General features: G+C 48.8%; 1 protein-coding gene across 1 annotated transcript in view; it reads left to right on the forward strand.

The window, feature by feature from the left end:
* The first annotated feature begins 2985 nt into the window (after nucleotides 1-2985).
* The window catches only part of LHX1 (LIM homeobox 1), a 67958-nt gene continuing 48586 nt past the window's right edge, over nucleotides 2986-22357 (forward strand). Inside the window, exons 1-2 of the mRNA XM_055001801.1 lie at nucleotides 2986-3155; nucleotides 17055-17281. Of these exons, the coding sequence (XP_054857776.1) occupies nucleotides 2986-3155; nucleotides 17055-17281 (397 nt within the window). The remainder of the gene's footprint in view (nucleotides 3156-17054; nucleotides 17282-22357) is intronic.

A 22357-nucleotide genomic window follows, 5' to 3' on the forward strand; every position in this document is an offset into this window, starting at 1 on the left:
TTGTTTGTTATTTCGACAGAGTTGCTTCTTCCTAGTCGCAAGAATTTTTTTTAAAAAACTACCGTCAAATTATTTATCTGCTTTTATTCCAGAAGACAATTTCAACCGAAAAGTGTTAGACTTTACACGGGAATTTCCTCTGCACGGGAAATTCTTTGGCTTCGCACAACACCGGATTATTTTAAAAAACGAAAGGGATTTTGTTAAGCTTCTGAGGGTGTCTGTAACTTGGAGGTGTAAATTAAATTTAGTTTTCATCTTTTAAAAATTGTCTCAGAAGTTTGTGTCTCCAAAACTATAAGGGGGGATCGCAGGATTTTAAGAGTGTTAAGCATTTCTTCTCTTTTTGGAACAGATGGGGCTGGAAAGTGGGAGCCCCCCCAAAAAAAAAAAAATTTGTCCGGATTAAGAGTTTTGAAATTTCTCTCAAATATCTGCCAGACTAAAAGAAAGAGACAGCCGCCGCCCCGGCATTACATATTGTCAGGTTTCTCCAAACCAGGGTGAGTACAACAAACAGACCGAGAGAGAAACAGAAAAAGGAAAATAACAGATAGTGCAGTTTGAAAAGCAAATCTAGCTAAAGCCTAATTCATCTGCTTCTGATTTTTCTGCAAAACTCTTCCCCTCTCCCCAAAATTCAGCAGCTTATTTTGAAATTTTATCATGTTCAGACGGCTGGTGAACGGGATCTCGCACGGGCTCCTGGGAGAGGGAGAGAGAGTTCTACCACCGCCTCAAAAGCAAAGAAAGGTGCCGAAGACACCTTTATGGCCAGAGATGGTGCAAGGAAAAAAACTGTATAAAGTTTTCCAAGATTGCCAACCCATGCACACACACTCCAAAAGTGATTAATTCAAAATCCCTTTCCTCTCTCTTGCGTTCTTCACATTGTTTCCATCATGAGCTTTTAAACATGTTCACATGATGGAGACCGCTGGTTTCAATATAATCTCTCCCTCCACGGAAGTAAGTTCTGTTGATAACTGTGTGTGGTGGTGGTGGGGGGGATAACTTCCCGGTCGAAGCACTCAGAATCAAGGTTTTAGACACCCGGAGGGTTGTCACAGTGATACACGCATTCCTCTTCCCCATTCCTCCTCGACGATGCTCGAGTTCGCATATAAGTAAACAAAACGTTACATTCAAAGGATGGATTCCTCTCCCCCCACCCAAAAAATATTTCTGTCTCGCGAACTTTTTTTTTAAAAAAACCTCTTGATATATATCTAATATCGACTTCAACGCCCGCCCCCTATTTTTCCAATCAATATAGAAATGAATCATGGGTCCAGAAAAACCTCGACACATTCTCTTAAATATTTCCAACTGCTTTTATGAAGAGCATCTTCATCGTATCAGCGCCCCCCTCTCAAAACACAACACTAAAGAAACTCCCCAAATGTTTGAGTTGTTTTTTTTTTTAAAACGCTCCGGTGTTCGGGGATTTTTAATCACTTTTCTAATGTATGTCCAGTTTAAGCTCGTTGGGTTTCTACCTGGCCTCACCCCCCAGGATAAACGTCAAGGAAGGTGATTTTTTAAAAAAGATTATCATAATATTTTTAAAAATCTCTCCTCCTTCCACCCCCACCCCCACCCCCCAACACATGAAAAATCCGCCCCAACCTACCAGCCTTTCACAACGGGTCGCTTCCTCTTATTCCCCCTATAACGAGGTCTCGCTGTACCATCCCGGTTTCGAGAGGGATGCTCGGATGTGGAGGAAGGAGGAAGGAGGGGCGAGCGGGGCGCCGATTGGCTGGCGGCGGCGGTGACGTAGGGGGTCAGTGCATAAGGCTCGGCTCTGCCGGCTGTTGTGAACATGCAGTCTATAGAGGGGCCGCCTGGAGCAGGGAGCAGCCGAGAGAGGAGGGGAGGCGCGGCGGCGCAGGGGCCGGCAGCGGGTCCTCTCCTGGAACCAGTCCGCTGGCCGAAAGCGAGGAGGGGGCGCCCAGCTGCATCCCCCCCCCAGGCGTCGCTTCAGGCTGCAAGCAAGAAGCCGCCGCCCTTTGGGGAGCGGGGGGCAGAAGCCCCTTTTCCAATGACCCCCTGGATGCCATTAGCTGTCCAGGACGAATAAACAAAGCCAGCCCGCACCCAACCGGTCCAAATGGACCAGAAGAGAGACTTTTTGACAAACAGGGGTAGGTAACTTTAAAAAAAAAATCAAACCCCTCCCCAAAAGGACAGAGTTTTTTTTTTTTAAGGGGAGGAGGGGGAGGAGGAGGAAGAGCTCCCTGCCGGGGTGCTGAGGAAGGCAGCGCGGAGTGCAGTCGTGCGATCGCTGCGACGTCCACACGAGGAAGAGGCGCCGAGGGGCAGAAGAAGCTCCCCCGGGGGCGAGGACCCACACACACACACACCCCTCTACTATGAACCCCCTCCTGTTCCTCTAGCAGCCTCTTTGGCCCCCTCCCCAAGTGTTCCCTGCCCCTTTGCCTTGGCCACCAGCCCCTTCTCGCCAGCTGCAGCCCCGCAGCCGACTTCTCCCCTTTGCAGTTTGCTTTTCCAGTTGGGGCGGGCAAGGATTTTTCGCTGCACTTTGACCTCCGACGGCTCTACCTCAGGCCCCACAGAGGACCACCGCCTTTGCTGCGCACCGGCCGGTCCTCTCAGCCGCAGCATTCAGCCGGCCCGCTCGGGGGCTCCTCCGTTGCCGTCCGTTTCCCTCGCCGCGATCCGGGCTCGAGTCTCGCCCGCCGGACTCTGGAAGAGAGGGGAGCTCTCGGGCGCTTTGGGCTGCGGCCGTTTGCCACGCGGGGCTTCCACACTGCCAGAAGCGCTGCCAGCTCCGGCGAAGGCTGTCGAGAAGCCCAGCGAAGGGGGCTCGGCTCTCCTCTCCGCCCTTCTGGGCTGGGGGTTTTGCTTGGGGGGCTTCATTTTTGGGGTCTTTGCATTTTTGCGGGTCGGCTGCCCTCCCTCCCCGCCTCGCCTCCCCTCTCCAAACTTTCACCTCCGCAAACCAAAAAGTAGCCAAAGACCATGGTTCACTGCGCTGGCTGCAAGCGACCCATCTTGGACCGGTTTCTCTTGAACGTTTTGGACCGGGCTTGGCACGTCAAATGCGTTCAGTGCTGCGAGTGCAAATGCAACTTGACCGAGAAGTGTTTCTCCCGGGACGGGAAGCTTTACTGCAAAAACGACTTCTTTAGGTAAGTCTGGCGCCTGGGATGCGGATCCTTCCCCTTCTCTCCTGCTGGGTGACTGTTCTCCGCTCTTTGCAGCACCTGCCCTTAACCATGCCTGCAACTTGCAGTCCACCCGCCTCGCCCCAATTTTACACACCCACCGGAAGGCGACTCTTTAAGCTAGATGACAGGGAAGGCTGGTTGTCCCTTGCAAAGTCCTCCAAGAGTCGACCCAAAGTTCTATCTGCAAAGCTTCAGCCCCGAGACTTGCTGCCGATACCGAGGCTTTGCGCGGCAGGATGTGGGGAAGGGAAAGTGCGCCTCTGAGCTTGTACAAAGTGTTTTCCGGTCACAGCAGAGTAGCGACATTCAAAGGCCGCGCAGCTTGGGGCGAAGAGCAAACCTTCCAAAGCTACGCAGGGTGCACATTGTATCTAGCAGAGCAGTCCTAGGAGGTGTTAGTTAACTCCAACCTCAAGCGCATTGAGATCTGTAGTATCTCTGCACAGAATTGCGTCTAAAGATGTTAGAGCCCGGAATCTCTCTCTCTCTCTCTCTCTCTCTTTCTATCAATCAATCAAACCTCGCAGATGAGAAATCTGGAAGGCATTGTGGAGGTAGATTATAAATCTACCGCCGAAGAGCCGGCCAATTTCCTGCAGCACCGAGCACAGCGAATATTGTTTTTAAAATAAAATAATCGTATGCTAGTACTAGCGGGACATGGGGCACCAGCCGGGAGGGGGCCCTGCTTTGCCGGCGGGCCTTTGCCGGGGAGGGAGCGGATCACCTGCCAACCAGGTCCTATTAAGGGAGGGAGGGAGGAGGCCAGCCGCTCTGGATCAAACAGCCGCTTTCTCTCCCGGCAGAAAGTAACTTCCCGAAGTTCGCGGGGGGCTCTCTCTTTGCGCCCCTTTTGGACGAGGGGCTCTCCTCGCCTCCCCTTCCTTAAAGCAACTCCGGAACAGAGGGGGAGCAGAGGGCCAGAGAAGGACAGGATCCACGGGGCTCTCTGAGAGCAATCCTCAAGAGGTCTACTCAGATTTCTAATTGGGTCCATTTAGCGCGTCTTACTGCCCGAAACGTGTTCTCAGAATTGCACTGCGTATTTCTGAAAACAGGGAGAGGGGCAGGTTTTTTGTATTATTATTATTCAATTTTTTTACAGAGTAAGCTTCACTTTAAGTGTAGTACATTTTTAGTCCCGGATTTTTATTTCAAACGTTGGGTGTCCTTTCCTATTCCCAGCAATTTAGGGAGAGGTAAAAGACTTCTGTTTTATTCGCAGGGGAGGGAAGGTATCAAAACCACTGTTTTGTGGTCAGAGAAAGTGGTGGTTCTTTTTAAAGGAGTTCGCTGTGAATTGCTGTTCCCTTTCAGCGGGCGGGGGGGGGGGGACACTCCTTACATCAGGGTATAGTTCTTTTTAAACTGCGATTATATTCGATGAGAAATGTTTTAAAAACTCCCCCCTCCCTCCGATTAAATGACCTTTCGTTTTAGCAAGTGGGAAAGGGAAATTGTTTTTAAGAGAATTAAACCCGGGCCTGGTCTTAAGAATGTTTTAAAAAGTTAAATTATTTATCAAAAAATCTTATTTCGTTTTTAAAAACCAAATGTTAATTATGATGGTGGCCTAAGAGAGCAAGGCGATAAATGGCCGGGGGCGTCTAAGAACCATTTTCGATGTAATTTCTTTATTTATAATGTTTTATCCTGCTTTTTCCTCTCGACGGACTGTAATAATATTCAAAACAATAATCTTTAAACATGAAGCTGCCGGTTTCTTGATACACCTCCTTTACATCTTGACCGCAGATGGCCTGTACACTTCAAACCTGAGAATCGTTTTCAGACTAATGGCTTTGGAAAGTGTTTCCCGAGAGCCAAGACGTGACCCGATGGGAAACAGAAATGGGATTTATTTTTAAAATCGGGAGGGGGGGTTTGAGGGCGCAATCCGGCCAAGGCCGAGCCCTTCTGGGGCTGAGATCCCCTGCAGAACGGCACAGAACGCCGGGCTAATTCAACTCGCTTCTTTTTACTCCCGAGGAAACCTGTTTCCGGGGTCGAGCTGCGGGTCCCCTCGATGGCAAAGCGGGAGACTTCGGGTTAGGGTCTTGAAGAGTAAATTCCACCGAATCCAGGGCTCTTTACTTTCGAGTAAAGACGCGTCGTGATTGTACATTTCTCCTAATGAAATCTGAGGGGGGGGGTGCGGTTAAAGGCTGGATTGACGGCTTTCTAAAAAGTATTTTTATCTTCTCGTTCTCGGTTTTTAAATGCTTTGGGAGGTACTAAGAACAGGCCGCTTTTCCCCGGGGTTGCGAGACCCCCCGCTCCTGAAAATGGAAGTCAAACATCTTTAAGCCTGTTTAGACACAACGCCCCCCCTCTTCCCCCCCCCCCCTTTCATCTGAGTGTCGCTTCGGATCCCGCAGGCAGAAGTGAGAATTCAATCGGAAATGGCCCGTTTGCTTGTTTAAAAAAGAAAAGAAAGCTCACACAAACACAAGCACGCCCCGCACAAAGGCGCGCCGGGCGAAGACACCTGGAATTGGGGAGGGGGCGCAGAAGGGGGCTCAAGGGCCCACATTGCCTCGCGGGCGGGCGGCGGGTGTGTTTGGAGGGGGGGGTTCAAAGTCAGCCTGTGAGTCCGGAGGTGCCTTCCCCCAAGAGGAAGGGATTTGTGTACACACACTTGGCGCACAGCCTCCCACCCCCCCGGGGGTCCAGCGCTTCACCTCGCACCCGGGCTGAGAAACCCCTCGGCCTTCTTCTGCCTGCAGAAGCCCCGGCTCGGAGCGGCCACCCTTTCCCGGGGGGGGGGGCGCTCAGGCTTTGGCCGGGGGGGGGGCGAACTGGGCCTCTGTCCGGCGGGCTTCTGCGGAGCGAAAACGAGCGGCCCTTTGAAAGCGACCAGAAGCCGCAGAGAGAGAGAGAGAGAGAGAGAGAGAGAGAGAGAGAGAGAGAGAAGGGGGTTTGGAAAGAAGTTGCGAAAAGGAAAGGGGGGGCTGAAAGACTGAGCCAGAGAAAGGGGGGATGCGATCCTAAGAGAGCTTTCCTGAGAGTAAGCCCTATTGGATAGCAGACCAACCCGGCTACGCACCTGAAATGACCTTCGTGGAAGACTCCCATGGAAATAACCCAAAGCAAAGACAGAAGAAGGGAAAGAAGCCCCCAAAAGGAGGAAAGCAGAGAAAAGGGGGTGGGGGGTTAAGGGACCGAAGGGCGGGTTGAGGAAAGCAGACATTTGGGAAAGAGAGGAGGGGGGTGAAGAAAAGCTACGCCTGTGACAGAAGGAGAGGGCCGGAGAAGGCTGGGGGCGAGCAGAGAAGAGGCGGCGGGGAGACTGAAAGGCCGGGAAAGAGGAAAGGGGGCGAAAGAGCCACGGGGAGAATGGGGGGGCGGCAAATCTTGCTCCTGGTCGGCCACTTGCGCCTCCCTCTCCTCTGTAAGAAATCCCCCCCTAAAGAAACCTTTAGGGCAAAGGTCCCCCACCCCCCACCCCGGAGCTGGCTTTAATCTCCAGGCGCCCCCCAATCCACCGGCGGCGGCCCCCCGTCTCTTCCCCGGCCCCCGGTCCAGTCTCCTGGCCCTGCGCTGGGAAGGAGCCGCGGGTTGTTCTGGGCCCGACGCGCCAGCCAAAGGCAAGGGCCGCCTCGATCCGCCCGCGTGCAGGTGCGGCGCCCCTGCAGACCGGAGGGGCTCGCTCCCTTTGCCCTGGGAACAAAACCGTTCCATTTCCGTGCTCAATTCGCTGCCCGCTTCCCGGCAGGCCTCCGCGGGCTGGAGATGCGGCGCCCAGAATTGCGGCGCAAGTTGGACGTGTTTCCCGTCCCCGGGATAAACGGGCAGGCGGCGAGACCTCTCCTCCCGATTTCGCGTTGGGCGTAAAAAACTTGGGCTGGATCGCGACCTCTCGCCTTCCTCCCGCGGCCCCCCGGGGATGGCTAGAAAGCCAAGATTCAAATGCCTGAATCCCTTTCCGATTTCCACATCAGTGGAAAGTGGGGTTATGATGATAAACTTGCCAGCAATTATTTGATAACGGGCGCTGCATGTCGGCACCCATTTCTTTACAAGTAAAGCCCACTGGATCCAGACGGCTTACTTCCCAGTAAATAAGTCCTAGGATAGGAACTGTGATCGAAATACTTCTAGCTCCGTTTAAGATCCACACGAGGGAAGGCGTCGCTCCTGCAGCGAGCACTTTTAAAATTGGGTGGTCTTATGCAAGAATAATTCACCTTGAGCTCGCCAAACTGGCACGCGTAGGATCGGGGCTGCCCCCCCCCCCCAGTTTTACTGGATCCCTAACTGAGATCCATGGAAAGCGATTCTTATTTTTGGTTGGCTTTTGCCTCTCAGGAGCTGACTGTCTATTGAAGGGCGTTCCTTAATTTTTAGAGCGAAACGAGAGATTTAATCGCCGTAGTATGTATACTGTATATACATATAGCCCTTCTCTGGGTATACACATATGCTTGTGTACGCAATACATTATATGCATAACTCGTGTCCATACACCACAAGGCGTCATGCGAATGAACTAGATAAATACAATGGGGGTGCGTGCGTATGTTTCATTGGGCGCGTGCACACTTTTAACGTAAGCGCATATCCTATTCAATGTGTGTGTGTTCACACATACTATGATCTTAGGAGAGAGAGATGGGCGCAGTGTGTGTACCAGTACACATTATCCACTGGAGACGAGAAAGCCAAGCCCTGGTCAAGTTGCGCCCCTCTTTTCCTCCTTCTCAGCTTTTCCAAGAGATCGCCTGGAAAGAGATCCCTCGCTTAACTTCCTAGCCAGATCCTGTCCGCCAGTCAGATTTCCTTAGACTGGCCAGGTTTCCTTAGATGGCGCTCCCGTTGCTGCCGGCGCTCGGGTCTTGCTCCACCTTACAGAAGACTGGCACAGGCCCAAGCGCTTGCTCCAAAGGAAGCCCCCCTCGAGTTCGGCGGGACTTGCTCTTCGGTGAGCCGGAGCAGTCGGCAAGCCTCTGCGATTGGCGGGGGGGGGGATTGCTGGGCTCACCGGGGCAAGATATGTGGGGATCTCCCTTCCGAGCGAACCCATCCAGGGCCGTGTCGGGCTTTCTGAAATCTGAGCCGAGCAAGGCCACCCCCAGCTCTTCTTTGAGCCCCGCCCTGAGCTTCGGGACTCGGGAGAGCTGATCTTTGACCCGGGGTCTGCTGTAGTACGTCTGAACGTGTCCAATAATAACATCCGATTTATATACCACAATTCAGGACAAGGTAACAGTATGTTATTATCCCCACAACAACCACCCTGTGAGGTGGGTGAGGCTGAGAGAGCTCTGAGAGAGCTGCGACTGATCCAAGGTGCCCCAGCTGGCTTCAAGCGGCGGAGGACTGGGGGATCAAACCCGGCTCTCCAGATTAGAGTCCTGCCGCTCTTAACCCCAACACCAAACTGGCTCTCAGCCATTCTGACCGGCAAGCGGCTCTGCCAGAGTCGAAGACAGAGACGGGCCTTCTTCCACACTGGAGAGACCAGGCAGGCCTTTTGTGCCTGCCAAACACGACTCGAACCTGCGGAGCTGGCGAGTCGGCGCTGCCCGGCCCGTGCGCGGCACTCCCGCTGCGCCTCTAGCCCAGCTGCGCCCAAGAGCGCAAGAGGCTGCTTTGCGCCGAGCCCCGCCAGGGCCAGCAGCGCGCCGAGCCCCCTCTCCATCCGCTCTCCAGCCCCGGGCGAGCCCAGGCGAGGCGGCCACGCAAAGGCAGCGCCGCGCAAAGCCGGGCGTCGTTCATCAAACCGTCAGCCTGGGCACGGCGGCTCCCCGGCGCGCAGCAGCTCCGCTCCCTCGGTCTGGCAGCCAACTTCTCCCGGCCCCTTTCCAGGGCACTTGAGACGGCCGGGTCCAGTCGCGTCCTTGGCTTCCCGGAGAGGGATCCAGAAGGACAGCCTAACTCGGGACAGCACTTTGGCATGGGCAGAGGATGGGGGTCAGCAGAGACGCCGGGACCGGCAACCGCGGTTCGCAGGACTGGCGAGTTTGAGCTGATCCTCCTCTGAACGGGATTCCTTCTGGCAATCTTTGTTCCCTCCCCCATCCCACCCCCAGCAGAGGTCATTCGCCCCTCCTCCATGTTGTCCTCACAACTACCCTGTAAGGTCGGCTAAGATGAGAGCGAGTGACGGCCCAAGGTCACGCAGCCAGCTTCCATGGCAGAGTGGCCTCTCCAGTCTCCAGTCTGTACTGGGCAGATAGTAATTATTCTACTCAAACAGTGAACTGGCGACTGTGCGGAGTTGCCTCAAATTTATTCTCATGTACTTGGAAGTAAGCAAATGTTCATAGGGTTGCAAGCTAAAGCTTTTCAGTGCTTTGTTCTCCTGGCCCTTCTTACATGCTCAGGGTAATGCCAATCACCACCTTGGGGCCAGGTAGCAATTTTCCCCAGGCCAGTTTGGCGAGGGATCCTGATGGTGTTTTGCCATCTTCTGGGCATGGAGCAGGGGCCACTGGGGTGTGTGGGGGGGTGGTAGTTGTGAATTTCCTGCATTGTGCAGGGGGTTGGACTAGATGACCCTGGAGGTCCCTTCCAACCCTATGATTCTATGTCTGCTCTGAAGCAAATTCTGCTGAATTCAATGAGACGGACAGTGCAATCCTAAGAAGAGTTACTCCGGTCTAAGAACAATGGGCTTAGACTGGTTTAACTCTATTTAGGATTGCACTGTTAGTCCTGAAGAGAACTTGATTCTCGAAAGCTTATGCTAAAATAAAATTGGTTAGTCTTAAAGGTGCTACTGGACCCTTTTTGATTTCTCTTCAATTCGATGGTTGTTGTGGGTTTTCCAGGCTGTGTTGCCGTGGTCTTGGCATTGTAGTTCCTGATGTTTCGCCAGCAGCTGTGGCTGGCATCTTCAGACGTGTAGCACCAAAAGACAGAGATCTCTCAGTGTCACAGATCTCTGTCTTTTGGTGCTACACCTCTGAAGATGCCAGCCACAGCCGCTGGTGAAACGTCAGGAACTACAACGCCAAGACCACGGCAATACAGCCCAGAAAACCCACAACAACCATCGTTCTCCGGCCATGAAAGCCTTCGACAATACATCTCTTCAATTCCTTTCTTGAAAGACGGTTTGCCAACAGGCCTGGAGAAAAAAGGTCCTGTCTTTTTAATAGAAGCTTAATATGAGAAAATGGGCTGGTGAAAGAAACCCTTCCTGGCTTTTTCTGACACCTCCGTTCAAGGAATAGGACTTTTCTCCCCCTCCAGGCAGTTGGCAATTCTGCCCGGAAGCTATACTCTGAGCCCCCAAATCCCCCTTGACCCCAAATTTAAATGTAAAAGGTCTCTAGGGTGAGAGGCCTGACTTTTCTATATCAGAATATCGGCAGGATGCCAAGCACATGGTCGGTACTGCAAAAGCTCCTACGGCCCTCCTTGCACCTATTAGCTGCCACTTGTAGCTAGTTAATAATGGTGCAGTAGGAAACTGCAGATGTTTACAGCAACCTCTGAAACTCATGTCACATCTCCCGTAGCAGGATCATAGCAAGAAAATGGGCTTCCCCAGTCGTTGACGGCTTTTATTTTCAAAACGGATGCTAATTTGCCGATAGCCACTGTGGTATTTGAACTCAGAGAACTTCCAACCTTGTGCGCATTCTCTGGACCATGAAAACTTAAAGGGGGGGGGGGTTAAAGTGCCCTTAAGGCAAGACAGAAAGATTAAGGAGTAGGGTTAGAGCATGAGTTTTGCTCCTGATATCCATGGGGCTTGCTTCTGAGTTAACACACATAGACAGGTGCCCAATCTCGCCGCCTTCAGGACTGGGACTGATAGTCAGGGCTTTTTTTCTGGGAAAAGAGGTGGGGGAACTCAGTGGGTTGCCCTCGGAGAAAATGGTCACATGGCTGGTGGCCCCGCCCCCTGAACTCCAGACAGAGGGGAGTTGAGATTGCCTGCTGCAGCGGGCAATCTCAACTCCCCTCTGTCTGGAGATCAGGGGGCGGGGCCACCAGCCATGTGACCATTTTCAAGAGGTTCTGGAACTCCGTTCCACCACGTTCCTGCTGAAAAAAAGCCCTGCCAATAGTTATTCTGACTTCCACGGGGCAGGGTTCACTTGGAAATAAGTCCCATTGAGTTCAATATCTAAAGATTTCTTCATTTATCCTAGACTGTATTGAAAGAGTTTTGATTTCCTATATTGCCACCACAACCACCCTAAAGTCCAGGGCCATCCATTTGTGGTCTGTCCCCAAATGCCTTTCTTTATGTATAGACATTAAAATAACTAGAACACTTTTATGTGAGATAGACACTGGAAAGGGGGATGGGCACAAGGCCTCCTTTTGGCAGCCAGGGAGCTTTTTTTACAGAGAGATTTGGCTTTTCTTTGGATTTCCTTTTAGTGATGATGGAATCCAGACAGCCTTGTAGGACAGGAAGGGAGATTTTTGAAATGAGAAATATTAATCGGACACGATCCTATTTCTCTTCTATTTGCAAAATTGCTGTGTTGATCTCGCTGCATTTGTTCAATTATCCAGTCTATTTTTATCCCACTCTTTGTTCTATGAGCTCAGGGAGGGGTGCATGGTGTTCTCCTCGCAACCTCCCTGTGAGGTAGGTTAGGTGGACAGAGTATGCCTGGACTATGGTCATGCAGTAAGTTTTATGACTAACAGGGGTTTGAACCCTGGTCTCTGCTGCTACTCTAACCATTATACAATACACACCTTGGCTCTTTGAAGGTGGGCGAGGGGGACAGAAAGGCCGATGTGTTCCTACTACCCAGGAGTGCCAACAATGGGTGTTAGCACACCCACTGCATCACCCCCAAACCAGAAACAGTGCAACAGGAGGCAGCTGGGGAGCTGATGCCCAGAGCTGAGGCTGGCGAGGGGTCCAGGCCAAGCAGTGCCAGAGACGTGGGCAGAGTTCCTGGGGCTTCTCACTGCTCACTGCAGGCCAGCTGTGGCCCATGGTGAGATGACCCTGTAAGTTAAATGCCTGGCCCAGCCCTGGGCAAGGAAGTTCCAAACTAAATGTCAATACTGGGGGAAGCAGGGAATGAAGACGGCCGGGGGAGCAGGCGCCTCGGACCCTCTCGCTTACTTTGTGGCCGAACGGGGATGGGAGCCCAGATTTTCCTGATGCAAGCCCATTGGGCCAGATGTTCTCGTCCAAATCCCTTTTCTGCATTCTATAAAATTGAATTGTCTCTCTATTTAAAAACATTAGCATACTGCTTTGTGTTCAAAGCAATTCTCAGCCAGGAAAATACATATATATTTTAAAAGATATATAAGTAATCAATAAAACTGAATTGAAACATCTATGTCTAAAACAATCTAGAAAAGGTCTCCGCCATTCAGAAAAGTCACCAAAGAAGAAACACCCAAGAGACAGTATTGCATCCCTTCCAGACTGTATGCATGGGTGAAGAATTCCTCTTGTCTGGAGGGAAACAGCTTCTGGCTGGAAGGGCCCCTCTTCTAGCAGTGGATATACATATTAGAGAAATAGATGCTAAAAGGAGAATAGGCAGAATGGGTGGAAGGGGACGGAGGGGTTGACACAGTCATCCAAGTTAAAGGCCTTTCCAGTGTCCTTTCCTCCACCCAGAACCACCTTTTTATCCCATCTGCCCTGGAGCAAAGGTTCCCCCTTCCACAGTTCCCCCTTCCTCACAACTCTGTGTAGTAGGCTAAAAAATACCCTGGTTTACCCACAAAGCTTCATGACTGAGCAGGGATTTGAACCCATCTCTCCTCCCCGCCCCTACACAACATTCTCTAACCACTAAACCACACTGTCTCCCTTCTGAGCATCTTTTCTAGCCCCCTCCTCTTTCATCACGGAAAGATTGCCCCCTGATTCTTGGATTCGCTCTCCTTTATTGATGGGTATCCCTGTTTTAATTTGTCACACCGCTTTTTTGTGAATTTAAAAAAACTGAACATAATACCTTTTACAGGAAACAGCAAATTAAAACTGTCTTATGGAGACAATCAGTGGAGGGAAGGGGGGGGAGAGGGGAAAAAATCCTAAACACATTTTCTTGGGAGTAAACCCCACTGAATAGGATTCTAAGTAGACCTGTTTAGGATTGCTCCCCTTCTCTGAGTCTGTGGCATGGCTTGGGGCACCCTTGATAACCAAAAATGTCCTGATTTCAGAATAGGTTTGCCCAGGAGACCAGTTTTGCTCCCAGTCACATTCCTTCTTCCATATCTATCCACAGTACAAGAGGCCTCTTTCTTCCTTATCATTAAGTTAGCATCCCATCAGGACTATGTAGGTTACTATCAAGGCTTTTTTTCTGGGAAAAGAGGTGGTGGAACTCAGTGGTGGAACTCAGGACCGCACAATGACATCACTTTGGGTCAGCTGGAATGAGGGGGGAGTTTTTTAAAGTTTAAATTGTCCTCGGTGAAAATGGTCACATGGCTGGTGGCCCCGCCCCCTGATCTCCAGACAGGGGGGAGTTGAGATTGCCCTCCACGCCGCTCCAGCAGTGCGGAGGGCACTCTCAACTCCCCTCTGTCTGGAGATCAGGGGGCGGGGCCACTGGCCATGTGACCATTTTCAAGAGGTGCCGGAACTCCGTCCCACTGCATTCCAGCTGAAAAAAAGCCCCGGTTACTATACCAAGAATCCCTGAGAGCAAGCCCGTCCGACTTGACTTTTATTATTTATTTCTTTACTTCATTTATTCCCTGCCTTGGTTCCCAACAGGGACACAAAGCAGCCTACACCATTCCCCTCTCCTCCATTTTATCCTCACAAACAACCCTGTGAGGTAGGTTAGGCTGAGTGTTTGGGACTGGCCCAAGGTCATCCCGCAATTTTCCATGGCAGAGCGGGGATTTGAACCTGGGCCTCCCAGATCCTAGTCCAGTTCCTACACCACACTAGCTCGGGTTCACCGCTGTCCAACTTACTTGCAACTCATTGCTTGATCTTTCCCCCAGCACAGCTTTGGGACTAATAACATCTGCACGGTAGGCAGATATTTAACAGGGGAAACCTAATCCAGAATGGCGGGATGCAGCGATAGAAGGTCACCTGGCAGGGACAATAGCTGCGGATCCTACATATAATTGCAATGATATCCTGACTTGTCCAACTATCACGGCTGCTGCCTGCTATAGATTGTCAGTGTGCCCATAGAAGCAGCAGCCGTGGAAAGCCCATAGATAGGCTTTCTCTGTGGTGGCCCCTACTCTGTGGAACAGCCTGCTTGAGGAGGTCAAGAGAGCCCCCACTCTCCTGGCTTTCCGCAAATGATGCAGAAGTGAATTATTCAAAAGGGCTTTTTACTCAGATAGGAGGGCTGCACTGTAGGGAGGGGATCTCAGATGTTTCGCTAGTAAGTTAAGGACCATAGACTTCACCACCATGTTGCCTTACATATTATCTGTTGCTTTAAATATGTACTACCTGTGCTTCATGTTGTCCAATGTCGGTCCTAGAATTGCTTAAGTTCTGTTTCAGCATTTCTTCAACTCTGTATTGGATCCTTGCCAGGGCTTTTTTTCTGGGAAAAGAGGTGGTGGAACTCAGTGGGTTGCCCTTGGAGAAAATGGTCACATGGCAGGTGGCCCCGCCCCCTGATCTCCAGACAGAGGAGAGTTTAGATTGCCCTTCATGCCGCTGGAGTGGCGCAGAGGGCAATCTAAACTCCCCGCTGTCTGGAGATCAGGGGGCGGGGCCACCCGCCATATGACCATTTTCAAGAGGTTCCAGAACTCTGTTCCACCACGTTCCTGCTGAAAAAAATCCCTGATCCTTGCTAATGCTATGTCTTTGTAAACTTGTATTTATTTCTCCTATGGCATTGTTTATGGAAATGTCCTTGACACTATACGGCAAGGTCCTTAATACTGATTGTAATAATCGCACACTATGTAATCTGCCTTGAGTCTCAGTGAGAAAGGTGGGCCATAAATAAATAAATAAATAAATAAATAAATAAATAAATAAATAAATAAATAAATAAATAAATAAACCCTCCCCTGTATCTAATAGTGAACCAGCATGATCTAGCGAGGATGCAAGCTGTAAATCTAATTCCAGACCAACTCTTGAATCAGACACTTTGTCAGCCGATATCTATCCCCCTTCTCCTGTTAAGTCTTGTGACCCAGGTGTGCCACCATCCAGTCCCTTCTTAAAGAGCGCATGTGGTGGTGGAGACTGCCGTCATACTCAAGGTCATTCCAATAGATAGATTAATGCTTCTGTAAATGGGGCCATCGCTGATCTGAAATTCATAGGAATCAGTCCTTTCGTTGAGATCATCATCCGAGGTTCTGCACCAGGTAACCTTCAGAGGTTAGATAGGTAGATTTTGTGGAAAGAACCCACAAAATCTTCACGTTGACACAGACCTAGGACTTTACACTGGTCCATTCACCCATTCGGCCACCACATGTAACAGAAACAAGGCAAACTGGTCTTGCGCATTTTTCCAACGGTCCCTTCTCTTTCAGTTTATTTTCAATTCCAGAACTTGCTTCCAGAATCATAACAGAGAAGAGGGAAGTACCCTCAGCATGGGCAGTGTCCTTCTCACATCTTTGGTCCGTACAATCTAGAATTTAAAGACATCCCACACAGAAGCCTGAATCCTGGCATCTCTCCCCCTCCAGTTTTTCTCCGTTAGGGCATATTGTAAAAATCAATTATTAATTGTCCCTTTATGCTCTTTAGGCACCTGGTCAAAATCAAGATGGTTAATAGACTGTATAGAGGTAGACACACCCAGCCACCCACCCCTTTTGAGTTTTTATGGATAAATTGAAGAAAATCAGTTGTAATTAATTTAAATGGAATACAAAAAGTAGAAATATGAGGTTACCATCACGTGCAGGTTTATCACATTTGTCTATGTGATAGTCACAGTGCTATACGTGTATGAGATGTGCATAGGGCAACCCTCAGGTTAGATGCTCACTCAATATTGCTCGCAGGGTGTTCATAAGAAAACTGCAATTCTTTCAGCCACATCCTGTCTGGAAGAAAATGAATAATCCAAACCATTGTTTAAAATAAACAAGGGGCAATTTCTCCATTAAAAAAGTAGGAAATTGATAGTATTTCTTTAAAATAAAGGCTTTTGGGGGAGCCCAGCCCTTTAGTCTCTGATTTGTGGAAGCAAGCCGCAGTTACTCAGTAGTAAAAATAAAATGCTCTCTGCATATGCTCAGAGGCACTTAAAAGTTATCTGTTCTCATCTGCTCACATTTTAGCCTGGCACTTAAAACAGGCTCCAGTACAAGATTAAATATTTTTAGTCCTACCTGCCATTGGTGACTCTGAAAGAATGCTCAGCGCCCAGCAATCTGGATTCTTTCTAATTGCTATTTGAATTATTTCTTAAATTTGGTTCGGAAAAATAGAAGGCTGTCCTTATTTTATTACACCCTTGAAGGTTAATGGTTTTATCATTAGCTTTTAAACAGGAGGGCAGCTTTGTTCCCCTGATGCAACAGACTAACATGGATGTCCCTGCAGAATTTATTTTATGATTAAACGGGGTGGAGGATTATTGGCCCCCCCTCTTCCTCCCCTTGAAGTATACGTTTCTGATAATTTTATTTCCCCCCTAAATATTACAATGAAGTTAAAGGGCTAAAGCCTGCTATGCATGGCTCAAAATATTTTTTCATTGAACGCTCTATCTGAAGATTTCTGGTTTGTAGAAAGGGAAGTATTCTGTCCAGCATTTCTGCATGTGGCGTTGATTTCCATGTGCAAGATGTATGGCCTAACCCTACACGTGCCAGAAATAAGGTCCGCTGGGTTCCGATGGCTTCTTCCCAGGGAAGCGCACGCATGCCTCAGGACTGCATTCAAGCTCTTGTCTACGTTCTGCCTCTCTGGCCAGTTTCACCGTGAGTTTGTTTTCCTGCCTCCCCTTCCAGGTGTTTTGGTACCAAGTGCGCAGGCTGTTCGCAGGGCATCTCTCCCAGTGACCTGGTCAGGAGAGCGCGGAGCAAAGTCTTTCACTTGAACTGTTTCACCTGCATGATGTGTAACAAACAGCTCTCCACAGGTGAGGAACTTTATATCATCGATGAGAACAAGTTTGTTTGCAAAGAAGACTACCTGACCAACAGCACCACTGCCAAAGAGAACAGTCTGCACTCAGGTGAGGGGACCAGCCTCTGTCTGGCCTGCTATTTATTTATTTATTTATTTATTTATTTATTTATTTATTTATTTATTTATTTATTTATGCCATTTATAGTCCGCCTTTCTCATTGACAGAAAGCAAAACAACACAATTAGCAAATACAAGTTGGGGGCAATAAATCATTGGGCGTCACACACACACACACCCGCCCGTGCCCAGATCTCCCCTCCAGGGTGCTATAGAAACTTGATCAGGCCAGTTGTCTTATTTTATTGTATTTTATTTTATTTAGGTCCTGCCTTTCTCCCCACTGGGGAACCCAAAGCAACTTACATCCTTCTCCTCTCCTCCGTCTATTCTCACAACAAGCCTGTGAGGTAGGCTAGAGTCAGCGAATGCGTCGGGCCCATGGCCGTCCAGTAAGCTTCCGTGGCAGAGTGGCCATTCAAACCTGCATCTCCCAGATCCTCGTCCAACAGTCTGAGCCCTACACCACTCCCTCCCTCTCCTCTCCCCCTCACAACTGATTCTAAGAAGCTTTCTGCTTTCCAAGAATAATGAAGATGCTTCGTCCCCATCAGGCTAGGTCTGCGGGGTGAAGGGGTTTATTTGCAGGCTGTTATGTTTCTGACCTGACCTGGATGATCCAGGCTAGCCTGATCTCATCAGATCTTGCAAGCTAAACAGGGTCCGCCATTGTTAGTTCTTGGACAGGAGACCAATGGCAAACCACCTCTAAAGACCTCCTGCCTTGAAAACCCCACATGGTTGGCTGAGGCTTGGCAGCAAAAAAAAAAAAAATCTGTATACCTAGAGAGCCCTCCAGGTATGGAGAAATCCCATCCTTATCTGCATCTGTGCCCCTTTCATAATTTTCTTGACAAGCATCAAATTTCCTGTTAGAGGGAACAAGCTGGGGAGCCATGAAGGAGCACAGCAAAGGACATCAGTTTGAAAACGTATCCCCTGAAATCTCCCCCTCTAGGGACGAAAAGGCTACTCCCCCCGCCCAGCATACACCCACTTTCCTCTTTGATTCTCAGCTTCCCGTGCCTCCTGGAGCATGCTCAGCCACTAATCCTGATAATTTCTTTTGTCAATTTAGAAAGGCGTCTTTTTCACCAAAGATGGTGAAACCTCTCCCTTATTGGAGAACCTAGTTTTGCTGCTCTCATGGCATACATGGTGGGGAGAGCGCTTCTTTTACCGGGAGAAGTACCAATGACTATTTGATATTTATTGTCTGGTTAAAAAATAACCACGAGGTTTATGGCAGCTTAACAGGTAACATAATTATTGCAGCAGATGCTTTTGTGGATTAGAAGCTGCTTCATCCAATGCATGAAGTGTTATTCTTAATTTGCAGGGATAGATAGGGATAGGGATAAAGGAAAAATAGGAGGGGGGTGGCTGCCCCCTGGTATTGTCTGGTTGTTTCATTATCTTAATATGAAAGAGGAGGTGTGGGCATGGGGGGGGGCGCTGCATCAGCTTTCATGAAATTAAATATGAGTAATCTTGAATGTTGTTAATGGCCCTTGATTTGCAACTAGAAAAAAGCACTGAAAATGCTCCTAAAGTTAGCCATTGTTCACTTGACAGTGCTGGACTTTTCAGGGATAAAATCCATTTTAGTTAGTAAAACCCTGTAAGCAGGGCTCATTTCAAGGGGGAACGTGTAGGAACACAGTTCCGGCAGTTCCCCAAAGAAGTCACATGTCAGGTGGCCCCGCCCACCTGACTCTCGGCCATTTTGGGCCCATTTCAGCCTGGATTGGGGCCAAAATGGCCTGGATCAGGCCTCTGATGGGTGGTAGATCACTCTTCTGTTCAGCAGTGTCCCAATCCTCACCGTTTTGGGCCCCTTTTCAGCAATTTTCAGCCCCTTTTTTGCCATTTTGGGCCCAATTTCGGCCCTGAATGGCCAGGATTGGGTCCAAAGCAGCCAGAATAGGTGATGTCAGGGGGTGTGGCATATGCAAATCAGTTATGCTAATGACACATTTCTGGTGTTGTCAAGGGGCGTGGCATATGCTAATGAGTTATGCTAATAAGTTCCTCCAGCTCTTTTTCTACGAAATGACCCCTGCCTGTAAAGTTTCCCTGAAAACACACACACACACACACACACACACACACACACTGTTTCCCTCCCAACTGTTTATTAGCCTTTAAAATTGTTGGGAATATCAGATCACATGAGACATCTTACATGAGGACGCTCAAGTGTAGGGAGATGCAACGTTAGCCCAGAAGAGTAGTTTAAAAAGACAGAGTCGAAGGCTTTGTCGATTTCACACAGCCTGCAGAGATCACTCTTCAGACGGTTTGTTAATTTCATCTTCTCCTCCCCAAAGGGGAGATGAAATTGACAGAGCCTTAGGAGTTAGGGTGCAGGAATGGGATCTGGGAGACCCAGGTTTGAATCCTCACTGTGCCATGGAAGCACGCTGGCCCAATCATTTTCTCTTAGCCTAAAATGCATGGCATAGCCAGTGTGTTGTATTGGATTAGGATCTGGGAGACTCCAGGCTTGAGTCCCCACTCTGCCACAGGGGCTTGCTGGGTGACTTTGGGCCACCACATACTCACAGCTTAGCCTACCTCACAGGGTTGTTCTGAGGGGGGAATAAATGAGAGAAGAATGATGTGAGCAACTTTTAGTCCACATTGGGGCAAAAGAATATAAATGAAGTGAAATAAAATAGCTCAGAGAATTGTGAGGACAAATTGAAGAAAGGAGGGATGATGTTGTAAGCTGCTTTGGGTCCTCATTGGGGGTGGGGAGGCAGAGTATTAAGATCTAAATAAATAAATACAGCTCCTAGCATCTCTTATGCCTCTATTTATTTTCCAAATTCATTGCTCACATGGTTCAAAAAAGGCTGGTTAAAATCACATAAATAGCCCAAAATGAAAGCAAAAATCTAAAAAGCCAGCGGCAACCAGCAAAAAAACTAATAATCAATAAAATGTACTAAATAATCAGAGGTGGAGGAGGAGAAAACCAATAACGAGTCATTCACAAGAACCCAATTGCCCAGGACATCATAAATGAATTAGCACCACCATTCCTCTACAACAGGACTATTTTGAGCTCCAGGTCCTAGGTTCAAATCCTTGATCATTCTGTTTATTTTACTTATTTATTTAGAATATTTCTATGCTGCCGCTTCAGAGTCCTGCTTGAGAGTCCTCTTACAATTTAAAAACATAATATTAAAAAAAATCCATTAAAAAAACAAACCATTAGATATAAGCAACATAAACGTTATCCATAAAACAGAAGAAGACCATTAAAAAGCTGATAAAATAATCCTCTAATTAAAAGCCTCTGTGAAAAGATGTGTGTTAGCCTGGCACCCCAAAGAAAGAAAGAAAGATAGCCATCAGGAGAGCTTCAATGGAGAAGGTGTTCCCAAGGCGAGGTGCCACCACAGAAACCCACCTCACCTCTGAAGGTGGGGGCACAGAGGGCAGAGCTTGAGAGGCAGATCTTAACTGGCAGGCTGGACAGTATGGAACAAGACGGTCCTTCATCCTAGGGCACATCTCTTCCCATTTCAGGTGCCATCTTTGAAATGGGCGCAATAGCGATATTGCAAAGAGCTAGGATGAATGAAAACAAAGCAGAACCGCTTGCTAAAACAACTGCAGAAATGTCTGTCTTCTCACCCTCTCGTCCTATTTCATGTCCAAAGGCTTGCTGGGGGGATTCCCAACATTCTCACAACAATTCTGCCGGGTAGGTTAAGTCGAGAGGTGACGATTAGCCCAAGGCTGTTCATTGAGCTTTATGTCTCAGGGATTCGGACCGGGACTCCCTCATCCAAACCCAGCCTTCTGTCTCTCCATGTGATTCTTTGCAGAGTAAAATAAAGAGCATACAGTCTAAAATTCGACACATGAAGGCGAAAATATAAAGCTTTATGATCTAGCAGTACACTTTGACTTAAGAGAATGAGAGCCTCTGACCACAACCTTCCTTTTATACCCTTTCATAAATTCAGTGTTGCCTAGTGGTTAGTGTATTGATCTTGTATGTGGCAAGATATGGGTTCCAGTCTCCCCACTCAGCTCAGGGGGTGACCTTGGGACAGTCTCTCTCATTCGAACCTACCTCCCAGGGGTGTTGTGAGGAGGGGTAGCCATGGATGCTGCCCCTAAATTCCTCTGAGGAAGGTTGGAAGAAAAATATAATAGATGTAATCCCGTGTACACTTCAGGAGAAAGTTCTATTGAGCCCAGGAGGGCTTATTTCTGAATAAATACCCGTAGGATCTGGCTATCCCTCCCCACCCCCTAATCTTTTCCTTCATGCATTCTGATCCCAATCAGGTTTACTTGGAAGTAAATCCATTACTTTAATTAACGGTGCTTAATCCCTGGTAAATGATCCTCTCTTTGGAGGGTAGGGGAAATGTGAGCTATAAATGGTTTTAATCCATAACTGTGCATGGGATTGCAACCTCACAGTGCAAGTCTGTGTGTGTTTACTCAGAAGTAAAATGATACTTTATTTGAGTGAGCCCATTTCCAGGGGTGTTAGTTACGGGAGATTTTAAAATCCTGGAATGAGGGGTTTTACTGCACCTTCTGTTCTGACTACTATGTGTAGTAGAAGTACTCATACCATTACTTACTGCTGCAGAACTACTACCAGAAGTAAGAAATGAGTATATCTCTCAACCTCATAGGTGAACTAAAATGCTTTTGGGCTTAATTCCATGGGCTTTGTTGGGTTTCAGTCCAGTTTTAAGGGGTGAATGGGCAGAGAGATTACTTACATCCATCGGCCTAATTCACTTTCAACTGAAGCATTTTAGGCAGAGTTGAACTTCATAGCGTTGTTAATTTGATTTGATGATAGGAATTAGGAATGACTTTTTCTGCCAGTTAAAAATACAAAGTAATTGGATTTCCAACAAATTGGGGGGGGGGGGGTCATCTGGCTAGACTAGAGGGAGCAGTTACATTGTATGGATCTGGCAAATAAACAAAGCTTTGCATGCCTTCTTGGGAGTACCTCTGAACACAGCAGGACTTAACTTCAGAGTAAACTACCACAATGTGTGTTGACGTTCACTAGGT

The sequence above is a fragment of the Eublepharis macularius genome, chromosome 17, assembly GCF_028583425.1.
Source record: "Eublepharis macularius isolate TG4126 chromosome 17, MPM_Emac_v1.0, whole genome shotgun sequence".
Lineage (NCBI taxonomy): Eukaryota > Metazoa > Chordata > Lepidosauria > Squamata > Eublepharidae > Eublepharis > Eublepharis macularius.